A 17,551-nucleotide genomic window follows, 5' to 3' on the forward strand; every position below is an offset into this window, starting at 1 on the left:
ATTCACCGTTTGATAGGCAAGAATAGAAAGATGATCTTCGAATTTGTCACGAACAGACTCCCAGGCCAACCTAAAACCCCCCACAATAATGAGTTCCATCTTATAATAGAACTTATCTGCCACTTTTACTCTTGGAACATCTCCTATAAATTGCATTTTGTCTTGGACGTATTCTACCATATTCTTGACCTAATGTGCGACATGAAAATCTATCCTCCTGATACGCGCACTCCATTTTCTAAATTTTTTTATTTTGGAAATTTTTATTTTTTATTTTTTTTATTTGTCTATTGAAATAGGGACTCGGGCCTTGGGTTGCTGTAAACTGCAAATCAAACGACTGCAAATTCTAGCACGACCTCACAATTCACATGCCAGCATACATGTATGGAAAGCACACAAGATTCTTACAGTGAACATACGCTAGTCGACATTTATAGTATCCCTGTACAGCATGCACATGCACATTTATCGTGACTAACAACAATATGCCATTGTTCTATTTTCCAGTGTTATTCAACTCACCCATCATTCTTCATCCACTTTATACATACTTGCGCCATCAGAACTCACATATTAGCATCAAGCATACTCAGATTTAACATATACTTGCAATCACTGAATACACACACGCAGTGGACATCAATACATGACAAGTAAAATCAATCTATATGGATAGACGACACGGTGACTTTGCGGACGAAAATCTCCATAACAGAATCACCATCAGAATTCAAGACATCAAATCAATCATATCAGAATCAGCAGAAGCATCACGAAGAACATTGGCTAGTGCATTTAAATCGACCTAAAAACCAAATTGACTCAGATCCTAAAATGAGAGAATTGATATCAAGTTCTTATTCAAGCTAATTAATCAACACCAACACTTGTAAGGAGTGAGGACAATTCACAGACATCTAAAGAGTACGAAAGCACGAGGAAGATATGACCGTGGTAGAGATAAGATAGCTCGAATCGGCCATGAACACTGGTGAACCTTCGAATAGCAGAGATGGAGCTACAGGCAAGAGAGATTGCTAAAGGTTTGAGGTCTGAGTTGTATTGGTGAGGCGTTCGTATTCTCTATGGAGGAAATCGATTTGTATATAGGCCTCCGAAGTCAGTTAGAAGAAAGAGAAACTAGAGGCGGAATCGCCTCTGCGAACGCGTCTCTCAACAGATTTTTCTTCGTTGCACGCATTTCTTTCCCTCTTACTTGTTTTGAGTCTTCCGAAAGAGAGGGAGAGAAAGGCTCGTGGATAGTTATAGCTTTGCATATTTTTTAACTTATTTTTTAGTAGATAATTTGATAAGTGATTGCACTGAGAATCTATTTTAATTGTGAGTCAATTTAAACAAACCTAACTATTCGATTTTCCATTTTTCCTCTCATGAACGTATCCTCTGACATTTTGTATGAACCTCTACATTTCTACGCCCTTGTCAAATGTGGAACAGTAACACAGTTTAATAAGTCATACGCGCTGCTAAATGGCACCAAAAAAAAAAAAAAAAAAAGGGCAACAGAAGTGTGTATATAAATGGCAAAATAACCAACCAAACGCAATATGCGAACTCGCATTAATCAACTATTCAGCTAGAGAAGCGATGAAAGTGACTTTTTTTTTTCCCTAAAAGAAGAAATTTTTTCGGATGCATGGACCCAGAATTCATCTTTGCCGTTGAATCTCGTGGATCCTATATATAATGAAGGTAGGCCTCACAACATGGGACAATCTAAATTGATGAGACAACTTATTGTCTAGTGTCTTTCAAACGACAGTCTTACGTTTGAACGTGAAACGTTTAATATGGATTAAAAGGGAGAATGCAAAACTTTTGAATGTTTCAAGGATACACATCTGACTATCTCAACGTATTTTTGGACCACCTATTTCATCATCACACAATGGACTTCTTGTTGGACTCATGTGGTCTAATGTTTCAACTACGTTTGGTTTATAAAGCAGTTTCCTAAATTTCGAGATACGATGATAGGCAACAATGGTGTTTTATAAAATTCTAGTTATTTTTGGAAGAAAAAATTCCCAATTTTCTCGTCAATTTATGTTTATATTTTCTAGTTCTAAAGCATACACCTAGTAGCTTTCGATTTTCAAATCTTATACTTTCTTCATCACTTAAAAAGATTATCTATCATTACAGTTATATTACATTTCAGGTGTAGAGTACATGGTTTTCAAAGACTCGAAGGAATTACAAGATCATGTGCTTTAAAGTTAGACAAAGTTCTAATGACATGAAAAAGTGGAAGCATAGGAGTGGTGATTGAAAGTTCAGAACAAAATGCGCATTACTTCCAGAATTTAGAGCGTTTATGCAATTTTCCCTAAATCAAAAGTACAGATAAAGGATGTAAAGCATATCAGAAAAGAGAATTGTAGGAGGAGAAACTATTTAATGCGCGTAGTATATGCACTAAATTGTACCGCACTATTGTAATTATCAAATGTGATAAATTCAGTTTTGTACATGTGTTAGGTTTACCGGATATTTACCGGGGAGAGAAACTATCATAATCGTTATTGGCCACAGATCGACTATTTTCTGCAATTAAGGAGGACAAAAGAAAGTAGGAAAAGAATGCAAAAGAAAAGCATAACAAGTCAAACAACGGAAATCCGTATGGTGATGCCGCTCTTACTATCATTGCTTTCCTCCAATTTCTTGCAAACTCATAGAAAATGCTGACAAAAGTCAAAATTGATTTCCACGAGACCAAAATTTCTTGTAAAGACTTTGTGGTTGGGATTTTACAACAGATTTTAAGGCTATGTTCGTTTAAAAAAAAACAACTTCTATGAACATATTTTTTAGATTTTTTGACATTCATTTTACAGAAAATAAACAAGTCAATGAAAATATTTCCTCTCATGAAAAAAGTACCTTCAAGAGTGAGGAAAATGATTTTCTCTTTTTTGAGAAAAGGAAAACATTTTCCCTCATATTTCTTTCCTCATCTCCTTCACATTTATTTTTTAAAGTTATTTAATTATTTTATTTTCCTCTATCTTTTTTTATTTCTTATTTTTTTTAAAAATCACATTTTTTTTTATTTTTCATTCTTTTTCTCTTTATTTTTTTCCTTTTCTTTTTTTCCTTCTTATTCGGCCAATTGTAGGCGAGCGAGGCCTAGCCTTGTTGGCCTATGGCGAGGCTCATTCTATCCTCGTGGCCGGTGGCAGCGGCCGGTGGAAGAAAAAGGGAGAAGGAAAATAATGTGATTTTCCTGAAACATGACTACTTGGAAAACATTTTCCAGAAATAACTCCTTTTGGCGAAACAAACGGAGCCCAAATAATAAGTGATTGCTGACTCCGACAATCTTGTAAAAAGACAAATTAGGTTGTCATGCATGGAATCTACTTGTCCAATGCATCCAATGTTTATTATTTTGGTTCTATAGGGTATATGCTTTTTTATTCATTGATTTCAATATAAAGAGGAATTTACTTTAAATAAGTAATTTATTAATTCATAAAATATCTCAGTAACCACAACTATCATGTAAGACGCAGGTCAAAACATCGGATGGGTGATCCGCACATGGGCTATCAGCACCAGCAATGGACGGAGTCAAACTAATGTCTCGCTAGTACACGCAATCATGTCTACAAATTAGTGGCTAAACCAAGATGAGGAAGCGCATAAGATCTTTTACGCAATTAACTACAATACTATTCATTTTCTAGCTAAGGGTTAAAATTTAGGGCAGCAAAAGGACACTAGGAGTGCCAATATTTGTGTATAGCACTCACTTTAGTACCAATATTTTTTTTCGGATCACTTAGGTGCCAATTTTTTGAAAAACGGTTATTTCAGTGCCAACTCCGGTGAGATCACCGGAATTGACACAAAAGTGATCATTTTTTCTTCGATTTAGCACTAAAGTGATCATTTTCTATATCACTTAAGTGACAATTTTTTAAAAAAAAATGATTATTTAAGTGTCAATTTCGGTGAAGTCATCGGAATTTCTCGCCATTGGCACTAAAGCGGGTGTTTTTTCTTCGATGTAGCACTTAAGGGGAAAGGTACACTAGAAGTGTCATAACTTTTGTACGGCGTTCACTTGAGTGCCATAACTTTCAAAACATTCACTTAAGTGCCATAACTTTTAAAAAAACGTTCACTTGAGTGCCATGTTGACGTAGCGATCGGCAAAGCCGACGTGGCAGCCGGAAAAGTTCTCGTAGACGCCGGAAAAGTTAACGTAGCACGCCGGAAAGATAACATGGCACGCTGAAAAGCTGACATGACATGCCGAAAAAGTTCTTGTAGCACTCAAGTGAACGATTTTGCTCCGACGTAGCACTCAAATGAACGATTTTTGAAAGTTATGGCACTTAAGTGAACGTTTTAAAAGTTATGGTACTCAAGTGAACGTCGTACACAAGTTATGACACTTCTAGTCTACTTTTCCTAGCACTTAAGTGATCCCAAAAAAATATTGGCACCAAAGTGAGCGCCGTACATAAATATTGGCACTCCTAGTGTCCTTTTATGCCAATTTAGGGCTCTTGCCTATCTACTAATCTAATAACACAGTCAGTGTAGTGGAATAACTTTTCACAAGCAGCTTTACTAGTCATGTGAGCCTTAAGACGATAATAAAGATGTTAATTATCTTTAAAAAAAAAAAAACCTCCATTTTAGGTTCTCCGAACTTTTTATTTTGTCTAAAAGAATCTACAACTTTCACTCTAGTCCTAAATTTGCCCATGTATGAAAAAATCACTACTATATAATTTTTTGTACTCAAATGTACAAAAGAAATGCATCCTCAATCAATCTCAACCTCACCAGCATGATGATTAAAGAGATCGAGGAATTCAATCATCATAAAGTAATCCATAAATCGATAGTAGCTTTGGGAAAAGTACCAAAAAAGTCCTAAATCTATTATATTGGTACCAATTCAGTTTTAAAATTTTTAATTGAAATTATTCAGTCTTAAACCTTTGTATTTGTATCAATTTAGTCCAATTGGCTAAAATTGATTGGAAAAGTCTGATGTGGATTCCAAGTCAACGTCGGCCACCGGCGTTGCTAGCACCGACATGGACATCAATCATGGAAATGTTGCAGTTTACCTTTAAAACAAAAAATAATCAGTTGAATGAAAATTTCCAAACACACGTCCTCTGATGCCTTCCTCTCAATCGCTCCAAAGCTCCCTCATGATTGATCCCTCGACTGCATTTTTCTCAAATTGATCGTCCCCATACCCTAGTTTCATCTTCTCATAATCATCAGTCACCTTCCCTAATCGAGCCCCCCTTTCGCTCGATGCCTTCGCCCATTGCTTGATGCCCGATCGATACCTTCGCTCATCGCTGGACGCCCAATGCCTTCGCTTGTCGCCTGACGGCCTAAATTCTTCGGTTACTTTGGTCTCTGCTTCAACTAGTGCGAGATCAACACATGGAATCTAAATGCGGTCATGACCCACGTCTTGCCAAAATCGCCTCTATGATTAGCATCATCCCAAATTTCCCCAAGCCAAGTTACGCTCTAATGTGCAAAGACTTTTACATATTCCGTGGTTTCACTTTGTGATGGTCTGCGATGGCCGAGCTTTATTGCAAATGGTGGTCTTGATCTCTTCCTTTATTGGGTTCTTGGTGTGGTTTAACCTTGGCCGCCTTCATTTTTCACTTTATGGTGTTATTGTTAATGTCTCAAGAGAAAGCTACATGCCCTTTGCTACAGAATCTCCTTATATATGCACATATCTTAATCTGATCATTCATGTGGGAAGGAAAAGCATGGACTGAATTGGTCACTGCATAAATATTCGAACTATTCTTGCATATCATAAAATTGTGAAGTACTGTACCTTAGATTATAAAATAAATGAGCGTGATTATCCAACGAACCTCGCGTTTCTTGTGTAGGGTCGAGATTAGCAACAAGTCAGCATGGGTTTGCGTATTTCATGGTGGAATTTTTCCCATTGCCCAATGCTCGAACATGTCGAGGGAAAATTTAATTTAGTCAAAGTTGATATCAATTCACCGAGTTATGAAATCTTTATCAAAAACATCAAGAATGGGGTAAATAGTAAGTTCCAAAAGCTTTATTTTAGGATTCCTGGAAAGTCTATAGAAGATGGATTGACATAAATATAGAATGAAAGCAGAGCTATCGATCTAGTTTTCAATCCTTTGCATTTAGGATTAATTGAGGTATTTGGAGAAAATTTTGTAGCCGATGAGATAAGGCGAGGGCAATGGTCAGGGTGTCAGTGTTGGAGTAGGTGTTGGTGTGGGTGAGGGTGCCAGTCCAAAGAGGACAAATCAGTGCTTCATACTCTCTGATATGACACCCGTTCTTCAGGCCATTGTCTTCCCTTCACTATTTTTGTTTCTTTGGTCTTTTGTTTTCGCGTGCTCGTGTGAAGAGGAGGCTGTGTGTCTCCTGTACATGACTCCAAAGGATAAAAGAACAAAAAAAAAAAAAAAAAAAAGTTTTTATCATCAATTGAGAACTCCCTTCGAACATGGTGACGCAGCACGATTAAAATGCAAATGCATGCATGCAGAAAATTAAACTATCCTATATGAACATAAAACCATATGTGTTTTTGCTAAGGATTAAAGTTAGTCCCTAATTTTTTATGCAAATAAATGATTAACTATAAAAAGTCAAAATTTAGGTGTCGACAGTTATCGCCTAAAATACGATGCTTCCAAGTAGACGAAAGTATGATGTCTCTCATCTTTGGAAAGAATTCTTGACTTCACCTAATATTTTGCTAGTACAATCAATAGTGAATTACCTGGACATCCCTCAATTTGGAAAAATACTCGGACACCATTATATTTTCAAAATGCACTCTGCCCCTTTTCCAATTTTAGGTAAAAAATAATAACAACAATCGATGGAGCAGTCTGAATTAGCTTTTTTTGTCGTTTGATCAATAAAATTGACTTGGAATTTATAAACTCCGCATAGCCAAGGCAGATACATGAAAACAAGGTCCAACTTAAATGACCCTGCCTTCTTGATTAGAATTACACAAATTTCTCGTGTTTGAAAAATGATTTTGAACTTTCGCTTTTTTAAATCATCGTCCAATGTGCGATTCCACATGTGTAAACCATAACTTAAGTAGTTATTGAGCGCGATTCATCTCGCAGTTCGTTCTAGATCGGTCTAGAAGTAATTCCCAACTTCAAACCACAAAACTCCACGAAGAAGCTGATGAAGTACACGAGTTTCTCTTTACTGTGGACAGGCCATGATCTCATATCTAACCAACTTGGTCTATCTTTATATACAGGATGGCACACGTTATGAGAATTCAGACAAGGAGCTCCAAAGAAAGAGCGGATTGGGGGGTTATCTAATCTAGAGAGATCGACATTCATAATTGGAGATGTCACATTTCCTCCCATTGATTTGGCTCCTCTTTCTCCACTTCAAATTCTTGAGATGATTTGTGCTGAACCCCAATCTACAAATTTTTTCCCAGTCTATGCCTTCGAGAAATGTCTTCCAGACAGGTGTCATTTGAGGATTGCTGGATGCGGGACTTCGCCTTCGTTTTATGGCTACTGCAAAGAGAGGGAGGATGCTCAGCCATAGTGCGGACGGACGATATCGACAACCAACACTAAAAAGAAAGAATAATCTCAAATACTCTTACAGTTGGTAAAACTACCTTTCGTTACTTCTTCCCCTATATTTTATTTTTCTTGAGCAATTTTCTATTGGTTCCCATCAGAAATATTCATTTATTAACCAAACCATTTCTTCTTACCCTTTTTCGAATTCGATAAATGTTGGTTGATCATATATTTCTTTATAGTTATATGATTCAAAGTATCATTTCCTATTTGATCCCTTTGAATTCCATATTCGAAGGTGTGATCGGATCTATTCATTAAAGCGAATCGATTCCATGCATTTCTTATGTACCCATAGGTGTTATTTTGAATTTGATTCAGATTTTTGGACTTGCCCTGGCAAGCTCACACCGGTGGGGGGCTTTTTCCAGTGAAACCGGGGACCGAAAGGTACTACTAGTTACCCACTAACTAACGTAGTTCACGAGTATTTGGGGATGCAGGTCATGCTCTATAAGCGGGTAAGTCAACTGTACAATACCGCCTTGAGCTATACTTAAAAAAGTGACTTTTAGGCTTCAAGAGTGAGGACTAGTCTGAAATGGGGGCAAGTGATCAAAGTTAATACTGTTCCCTCACGGCAGATAAGGCGCAAAAATTAATATGTTCAGGTTAATGATGGTCCGCACTATATATATTAGCCATTGTTGGAGATTGATTTAGATAATTTAAATTGGTTTTGTGTAAGGAGATTGATTTAGATAATTTGTGGAGTGAATGGCAGAATTTCGTTTGGCATTATATCAAAAACTTGTTAGAACGGGTTGTTGAAATCTTTATTGATGAAAATGACAAGAGAATCATTTCTGTTTTGGTAATGTTAAGTAGTTGAGAGTTCGAGGTGGCAAATAGATTGGTTTAATGCAATAAAAACGTGGTTATTTTCCCGAATTTGATGTAATTATGTCTTGATTATTACTGTTTTTAATTATGTCCGATGGTTGACTCTTGTATATTTGGCCACACAGTATTCATCATATCTCGATATCGAAGTCCTTGTAAAACCATGCGTTGAATGTGTTTCACATGTATATTGACGTTGTTCTTTTTCCAAACGCTATGTAAATCGCATTTCCTTTTTCTGAAAACATGAATATTCGTTCAAATTGCAATTGTTTTTCCTATAATTTTCAAAAATCGTCCTATAGTCTAAAAAAATAAAAATAATTGAGAAAGGGACTGAGACCTTCCCAAACTTGGTGGAGCGGTTTAAAGACACATATCGATAACGTTGAGAACGAGACATTGATAAATGAACCATAATCATAAAAGCTACTAAATCGGACAATAAAAATTGTCCCAACAGAGTTTTATCAAACTAGATCTGTTTTTTATGCTCTGCTAAACTGAGTGTGAAATTTTAAGTTATACATGGTTTCAGCTTACAAAATATAAATTGAGAAGGATGGCAGTCCTATAATGTATCCTACTGCATCACACCAAAGAACATTAATAACGTAGTGGCAACATGGACACGAATCAGAAATTGGTGAGCGTATTGGCTACGTCGATGACGAATCGGAACCGAACATCTCCTTTGGCAAGGCGGTCCAGGGCTTCGTTCACGTAATCCATCGCGATAACCTCCACGCTCGACGTTATACTGTGCTCCGCTGCGAAATCCATCATTTCTTGCGTCTCCTTGATTCCCCCGCACATACTTCCCACCAAAGATTTCCTCCCTGCATTTTCGAACTTTCGATTATCCGGGAAAATTTGGTTAAAGCATTGGGAGTCTATTCAAATAAGCTTAGAGATTTGAATATCTCTAAATTACCGAATAATGGAAAGAGTGGCACTTGAGCAGGCGTCTCCAGATCAGGCGCGCTCAACATAATCAGCTTCCCGTCTGTTCTCAGAAGATCCAACAATGGCTTCAATGGATGTGATGCTGAGACCGTGTCAATAATCCCATCCATCGTGCACACAGCAGCCTGCATTTGCTTCAAGTCGTGGCTAACTATGAACGAGTCCGCCTTCAATTCCTCAATCGCTTCCTGTCTCTTGCTCTCCAACGTACTTATGACGGTAACCTCGGCGCCAAACGCCTTTCCAAACTTCACCGCCAGATGCCCCAGCCCTCCTAGGCTGACGACGCCAATACGCTTCCCGGGCCGGTCCAAACCAAAATGCCTGATCGGGCTGTAGACCGTGATCCCGGCGCAGAGCAGCGGCGCACAGCCGGAGAGCGAAATTGCATCAGGGATATGAACCGCAAAGTGCTCGTCCATGACGAGGATGTCGGATTACCCGCCGTAGCGTTTGGTGTCGCCCTCGGATTCGAAGATCGTGTACGTGTAGACCGGTTTGGGGCAGTATTTCTCCAACCCTCCGTGGCAGTTGTCACATTCTCCACATGAACCAATTAGGCAACCAACGCCTGCTTTGTCTCCAACTTTGAATTTGTTCACTTTGCACCCAGCTTGAGTCACCATTCCTACAATTTCATGGCTATAATGAGCCGGCCCAAAAAAAAAAATAAAAGTCAAAGAAGAAATTGACTTTTTTTAATTAAAGGGAAGATTATTGCCTCTCCAACTTCCTTAATTCCAATCCAGAATTTTTCCTCTACAATCTCTACTGTTGGCAATTGCGGAGCAAGTTATTATGTGAGTAAAAGAAGTTACCAAATTGCCTTGAGTATTATAAAGTAAAAGTACCCAGGAACGATAGGGTAGCTCGAAATCCCGTGCTCATTCTTGATGATGTGGAGATCGGAATGGCAAATTCCACAGTATAGGATCTTCACAGTAATGTCATGCTCTCCGTTGGCCCTACAACGCAGAACATCTGTGATAGTTAGGTCTCCATGCTCGTATCCTGAGCTTTAAAAAAAAAAAACAGAAATAAGAATAGATACAGACCTTCGGGTGAAAGAGAAAGGAGAAAGGACTCCTGAAGAGTCCCTCGCAGCATAACCAAACGCTCTTTGCACTTGCTCTTCCCCATTCAGCTTCGACGCCTCCATGTTCTCCTTTCCTATTCTCAGACTCAGTTTATGTGCTTGTCCTAAATTTCTTAACTTGGGTTAAACAAATCTCGTAAAAGCCTAGGAGGTTTATATAGGAAACCGTCCGGTTGGAAAATTCTCAGTTCATTGTTTCTGCCTCTCTTTTTTTCCGTCTGATGTTTGGGAGTCGATTATTCCTTAACTCTTCTCCAAGAAAGAGGACGAAACATAGATTAAAACATTGGGAGTCGAATATTTCATTGGTCTCAAATGCTGTTGTGGTCACACAAGAATTTGCGGGGGACAGGTTGGCTTTTTTTTACTAAGAGAGGAATCAAAATTTGATTTTGATCCTTACCAAAAAATATTTTGATTTTGATCCAAAAAAAAAAAAAAATTTGATTTTGATGCATTCGTCTGGTCGTCATTGTCACGTGATGAAATTTGTTGTTGACTTGTGAAAACTTGTTTTTCAACCATGTAATGTGCTTAATTCCAAAAATTACACCACATCAAAGTTCCACAGTTATGTAACTTAGGCCAGATGTTCTATCACTCCATTTAAGAAAGTTCTAAAAGATCTTGTGCATGAAATCATTGCCCCTTATCATAATAGCTTGATTGTCCCTTCATCGCAAAGTTTGTGACCCGGACTTACAGAAAATCCAGTCGAATGGCGAAGAACCCTGAAGCCAAACTGGTAACCATTCCATATAACATTGATGAAGCAGCTACAATGGCATTTGGTCTCTGAGTTAGCAGTTTTTCATGAATAGACCACTAACAAAGAGGATGCTCTCACACGGATCTTGCCATATTAATTCACCTGCAGAAGAGCACCCGAGAAAAGAAAGAATGGAAATAGATACATTGACTTGAAGACGATCAAAGCATCAATAAGCTTTTCTTCCGCTTTTCTTCTCCAAAAGAAAATACGAACTTGTTCCATGAGATAAACATAATTACTGCGATAGCTCGAGGTCTGGTCTACAATCAACTATTCCCCCCTTAGAGTCGTCCGAAAATGCATCGGGATATGTGGCCAGAAGCTTTGCCTTCATACTCCTGGCATTACAAAAAGAAAAGACAATTCTATCAGTTCATTGACACGCAGAATGATGATCTTTAATTTAGCCTCATCCCATTCCACTCCACTCCCTTCAATCAACATCACCCAAGAGAGACTACTAACAGCTGAAAAGATCCACAAACTTGATAAAAGTGGAGTGTGACTTAGATATCAATACAACGACATGTGTATCAGACTATCAAGCAACATGAACTTTATTTCCTTTCCAAGTTTAAGTTTTTTCTATGAAAGTTTGTAATTTAGTATTGTACTGTAAGCAAGACATATCTCAGCTTGCAGATGCTTTTTAGATCATCAATCCCTTCTTTGAACCTTAAAGCACGGACAACACATTTTCGTCAATTTCCCAAGTTATTAGCAGATATTCGATCTGGAAACTGCCGAAACCCTTTCATTACCTGGTAAAAACCAGGCCTTAATTTCAACCATCAACTCTACCAATGCCTTCCTCCACTATGGAAGCGCAGACAGACATGTGAACTGGTCTTTCCTTGAGAAATGGGAAGGCAGAACATTCAGAATGCCTAGGCATGGTTAGTTCTTCCCATCTGAGCATGTATGTTTGTGTTAATCAACTTAAATGACACCTAAGTGGAAAATCTAAGCTTTAGTCTCCAGTGTCAATAGGAAGTTAGACTAGAGTACCTTGACCATAACCTAGCAATTCATTTAAAGGGCATAGCAATTTCTAGAAGATATCCCCACAAGTCTGATGAAGTCTGCATTTTTTACGGAATTTATTGACGGCAAGGTCAAACAAGTTAGCAAATATAACACAGATACTACAGCAATCATGATGCGGAAGACGACAACCAAATGGCTAATCACCTTATGGTGCTTTTTTGTTTTGGAGACTTTCCAGTATATACTGAATAGGTGTCTACAGGCAATTGAAACGTCCCTGACAAGTGATGCTACTCCCGGATGACATATTATAAATTCGTTGTCAAAGGAATCATAACTTATAGCTCAAAAAATCAGAACAATCAATTACTAGCCAGCACGTCACAACAATAAGAATGCAACCAAAGATAATTATAGTGTACCTTAGCTTCTGAAAGATGTAGTCAAGGTCCGACTTCATGGACCTCAAGAGACGGGTATTTTTGGAGAAATCACCTGATACCTCGTTAAAGCAATTCTCAGAGTACTCATTAAAATGTGAGAGCACTGCATTGCTGTCCTGTAGCCTTCCCAAACTGCAATTTGAACCACGTAACAGGAAACAACCATCAAAAGAAGATAATTTTACAATCAGCAACCTGGCAGTCCAAAGATGAAATGGTAAGAACTACACCGCACATCATCCCACAGAAGAATTTTATCGACATAAGCAATCCATCTAAAGGAACAAATAACCCATTCAAAGATTAAAAGAGGACAGTCATGCTTCAGGTCATCCACAGGAAGGAAAAGAGTAGCATATGAACTTATTTAGCACATCCACAGAGATATGATTAATCTAAATTGATTATGCAAAACATAGACAGACCTCAGGTTTTTAACTATTAATGGATAGAAAAACAGGTAAGCCCAGAAATCTCCCACAACCTGTCATGTAACTGGACAGGACAACATAAAGTGTGAGTCCCCTTCCAACAGGTTTAGCATTCTTTACAGTGAACTGGAACCTCAAGAAGAGATGTCTACTTCTCACTTCATCTGCTTCTCCTTTTCCACTCTAGCTTGACTCTATTTTCTATTACTCAATTCATTTTATAAAAACTAGCCTCCTAGAAACAAAAGACATATCTAAAGTTAAACGGTCATTCTATCAGGCATTCATAGTTAAAATTGCATGATTTCATAGTTGACCCAGTATTAAGAATCCCATGTATGAACTTATTTCACAAGAATGACCAAAAACACTGCGTTAAATCATATCTACTGAAACTCAAATGAACCAATCATCTAACTTTGACCATCCAATTTAAGGAGTTGAGCATTTCCTATGAATTAGATAGTACATTAACTTATTTTTCCACAACCACCTTATGTTGAATTATCATCCTAGCTTCCTAAGAGTTAGATAATTGAGGCACTTATTTTTCCAGAACCATCCTATGTTATCATACTTGTTTGCCCAAGGGTGGAAAGTACATGTTTACCATAAAAGCTAAACATCCGAATCAAATGAGAAGCTTTCCCAAAGGAAAAGAAAAGGTATTTTTTATATATTGAGTGTAAAACATGCATGATTATTTTGACCAACAAAAAAAATATCATCAATTTGTTCTACCATGTAAAAAGTAGATGTAAATAATCATAGAAGAAGAAAACCACATCAAATGTGTAAAGTTTCACTTCATTGGACTTATTCTCCTTTGTCCCTATGCATCTATGACTGGGAATAAAGAAAAATGGCAATTTGAATGAACTTGAGGTAGCTTTTCTAATTGATAAAAAAGAATATGATGAGACATACATAAGGGAGAATGCACGATATTTACCAAATGAAAGGATTCACCTATACAGATAGATCATACTTGAAGAACACAAGTACAGACATAACTTCCTCTTTCACTGATAAAAAATTTCCAACAAAAAAGAAGCTCTAACTTTACTGCAAACGAAATTATTTTTTAGGAAAACCCAACAGTCGGACCTCTGTGTGTTCCCCATATTTTTTTTTTTTTTTTGGGGTCCTCTGTGTGTTCCCCGTATTTATTTGTTTTTGTTGATAATTGACCCATTATAACTTCTTGGCAGAGCTACTTGTGTGGAAAATTTCCTAATTCCTAATATTCCACTGGGCATCACTTTCCAGAATTCACATCCAATTTTATAGTTCCAATTCTGACTAAGAATAAAATGCAGTATGCCAACTCCACAGAAGAAACTACAAGATGCCACAGTGTACACAGAGAGAGAGAGAGAGAGAGAGAGAGAGAGAGAGAGAGAGAGAGTACATGAGGTGCTGTATTTGCTTGAGGGAATCAACATCATCTGCATTAACGAGGGTCTTGAACTCTTGAGAAACCTCCACTGATGCCATTTTTATTGATTCTTTCTCTGATTCTTCCATTGACGACAGAGTGTAAAAACTTCTACACATTGAGAAAACTTCAAATAAAGGGTATGTAACATGGAACTGCTTACAATTTCTCAACATCGAGAAAGAAACAGTAACTTGACGTTAATAACTAGACCATACAGTTCAGGATATGAGAGAACCACAATCAAGTATCTTCTTTCATGTATTTTGGTTTTACTAAAGCCCAAATCATCAAATTCAGCAATACAATACTACGTTTGACAGGTAAGGTGGAATGGGTACATAGGACTCGAACAAAGACCTCTTGGACCTCAGTGAGTTGGAATCACGACAACCAGTGTTAACAGCTATGATTAAAGGTGTTAGAATGCAGGAACCCAAAAAAAAATCCCAAGTTAGATTAAGCATTTGAGATAAATTTTACTCTTTAAATAGTCCATGCTATACAAGTTCACACAAAATTCTATCAGCAAACGCACAAGAAAGCTGCTAACCCTTCATCAGCATATATCGTGGTACAGAAAATCAGTAAAGGTCCAAAATGGTAACACAAGGTGAAAGAGGAAACGAGCTAAGCCTTCCCCTCACATACCGCCTTTTAGATTATTGGACTATAATCTATTAAGGTGGGTCCAGCAATGCGGGAGATGACTTGTTAACATGTACATGAACAATATGACCCAACTACCAAACCTAGAACGTAAATCCAGATATAGCAAACGCATAAAGAGAGTGTTACGAAATGACACATCCTGTTTACCTTATAGAGTCTTATGGAAGCCTGCAAAGCTAATTATATCAGGGCAATGCTAGTGACTTCCCTAACTTCTTAAGAAGCCGCTTAAAGTAGAAAACAGAGCTAAAATCAGGAGCCGATTTTCTCAGTAAAACCGTCCAGAAGAGAGCCTGTTGAATCTCATTAGTTAGGATTTGGAACATCAATTTCTCCTTCCCCTTTCCTTCTTCCAAGGAAAAACCATTCGATTCCTCAAACCAACACAGAGTCTGTCTGTCTCTCTCTATCTCTCTCTCCAAATCATATTACTTTCCCAGTCCTTTTTTTTTTCTATGATCAACTTCAATAATTGGGGAGAGGAGCAGGTCCAATCGCCATAAAACGAGATCGGCTGTTATCCTCCCGAATTTCTACTGGTCGGAAAATTCTCTTTGCAGATTAAATGGCCACAGTGACTCAAGTGTGATGTGAAGAAGCTAAGTTATGCTCGGACAGCAATTGGGTCCAAAGGTAACGACTCTGGGGGGAGAATTGAGCTTAGTATTATGAGTAGTGCACTGAAAATTGTTGATATTGAATCTCATAATTTGCTCATCAGTCAGTGCTCTTTTCTAGGTGATTTTATTTCCGCAAGTTAGCAGGTCAACCGATTGTATTTGCCTGGTTCAGACAACTGAAGTGCCTTGGTCTTGTAATTGATAGTGATGTTTGTTCATGATGGTTGTAATTGGACTTCCACCCAAGTAAAAGGTTAGATTTGTAGTGGCTTATGGCATTTTAGATAATTGAAGCTATTAGCACTTGATGTGGTTGCTGATGATTTTAGCTCTTTTTTCTCCTTTAAGCAACTTCTGAAGAAGTTAGGGAAGTCACTAGCATTGCCCTGGTATAATTAGCTTTGCAGGCTTCCACAAGACTCTATAAGCTAAACAGGATGTGTCAATTCATAACACTCTCTTTATGCGTTGACTGAGATGGGGAGACAAAAACACCAAATTTTTCCATGCCACTACTATTCAAAGAAGACAGCGAAACAGAATTTCAATGCTGAAACAATTTGGGGAGGAAACCTGTCCTGGATTAAAGACCCCTCAAACCTGAAGGAGATGACCTCAGACTTCTTCAAAGAGTTATACAGTTCAGTAGGCCTTCTAAATTTTCACCCAATCTTACAACAGTGCCCCTCTTTGGTATCAAACAAGATGAACGTAGAATTATCAGCGAGAGTCACTATAACAGAGATTCAGAAGGCTGTCTTTGAAATGGGCTCTCTAAAAGCACCAGGTCCAGAGGGCTTGAATGGTCTTTTCTACCATCAGAACTGGGAAACTATTAAGATGGGACTCTTCGAGGAAGTTAGTGAATTTTTTGAAACTGGAGAGATGCACCCTGAGCTGAATAGAACACATATTACACTGATTCCTAAAGTTAGAACTCCAGAAAGGCTTGACCAGTTCACGCCAATTAGCCTTTGCAACTTTGCGTACAAAGTTATATCCAAGGTTTTAGCAAACAGGCTGAAAAGGATGACTGCCTGACCTGATTGCAGAAGAGCAGAGTGCCTTTGTGGGGGGAAGACAAATACAGGACAACATTCTGGTCATTCAGGAGGTTTTACATCAGTTGGGAGTTAGAAAAAAAGAAGGAGATTTCAAGCCATGTCAAACTTGACATGAAGAAAGCTTATGACAGGGTGGAATGGGACTTTTTAGAAGAATGCCTTCTCAAGGTGGGATTCTGCTCTTTTTGGGTAAATAGAGTTATGATGTGTGTCACTTGAGCAACGCTGTGTGTAAAGCTCAATGGCGAACCCTTGCAGTACTTTCAACCCTCAAGAGGGATTCGCCAAGGAGTTCCCATATCACCATACCTATTCATTCTAATGGCCAATACACTTTCAATGGTAATGAGAAAGGCTGTGACTGATGGGACTATCAGAGGAATAAAGTTAAACAGGTTCTGCCGAACCTTATCTCATTTACTTTTTGCTAATGACTCTATTTTCTTCTTGGCTGGAAAGATGATTGAATGCCAGAATCTTGCTCTAATTCTGAACCAGTACTGCTATGCCTCTGGTCAAGAGATCAACCTTAACAAGTCTGGACTTTTCATGGGGCCAAACTGT

At 38.0% G+C, this 17,551-nt stretch overlaps 1 protein-coding gene and 1 pseudogene across 2 annotated transcripts; both read right to left on the reverse strand.

Moving 5' to 3' along the window:
• Positions 1-9,007: 9,007 nt before the first annotated feature.
• On the reverse strand, positions 9,008-10,685 carry LOC115731436 (annotated as a pseudogene).
• On the reverse strand, positions 9,441-15,527 carry LOC115731312 (kxDL motif-containing protein 1). Of its 2 annotated transcripts, XM_048275814.1 has the most exons (5): positions 14,605-15,527; positions 12,742-12,894; positions 11,542-11,670; positions 11,041-11,047; positions 9,441-9,562 (listed from the first exon to the last, which is right to left on the reverse strand). In XM_048275814.1, the coding sequence occupies exons 1-3, from the start codon at positions 14,805-14,807 to the stop codon at positions 11,568-11,570; spliced, it is 459 nt and encodes a 152-aa protein (XP_048131771.1). In that variant the 5' UTR covers positions 14,808-15,527; the 3' UTR covers positions 9,441-9,562; positions 11,041-11,047; positions 11,542-11,567. The 2 variants fall into 2 exon arrangements, with proteins under 2 accessions (XP_048131771.1, XP_048131770.1); XM_048275813.1 differs by lacking the exons at positions 9,441-9,562; positions 11,041-11,047 and having other exon boundaries at positions 11,288-11,670; positions 14,605-15,502.
• Positions 15,528-17,551: the final 2,024 nt, after the last annotated feature.

The sequence above is a fragment of the Rhodamnia argentea genome, chromosome 3 (assembly GCF_020921035.1).
Source record: "Rhodamnia argentea isolate NSW1041297 chromosome 3, ASM2092103v1, whole genome shotgun sequence".
Taxonomy (NCBI): domain Eukaryota; kingdom Viridiplantae; phylum Streptophyta; class Magnoliopsida; order Myrtales; family Myrtaceae; genus Rhodamnia; species Rhodamnia argentea.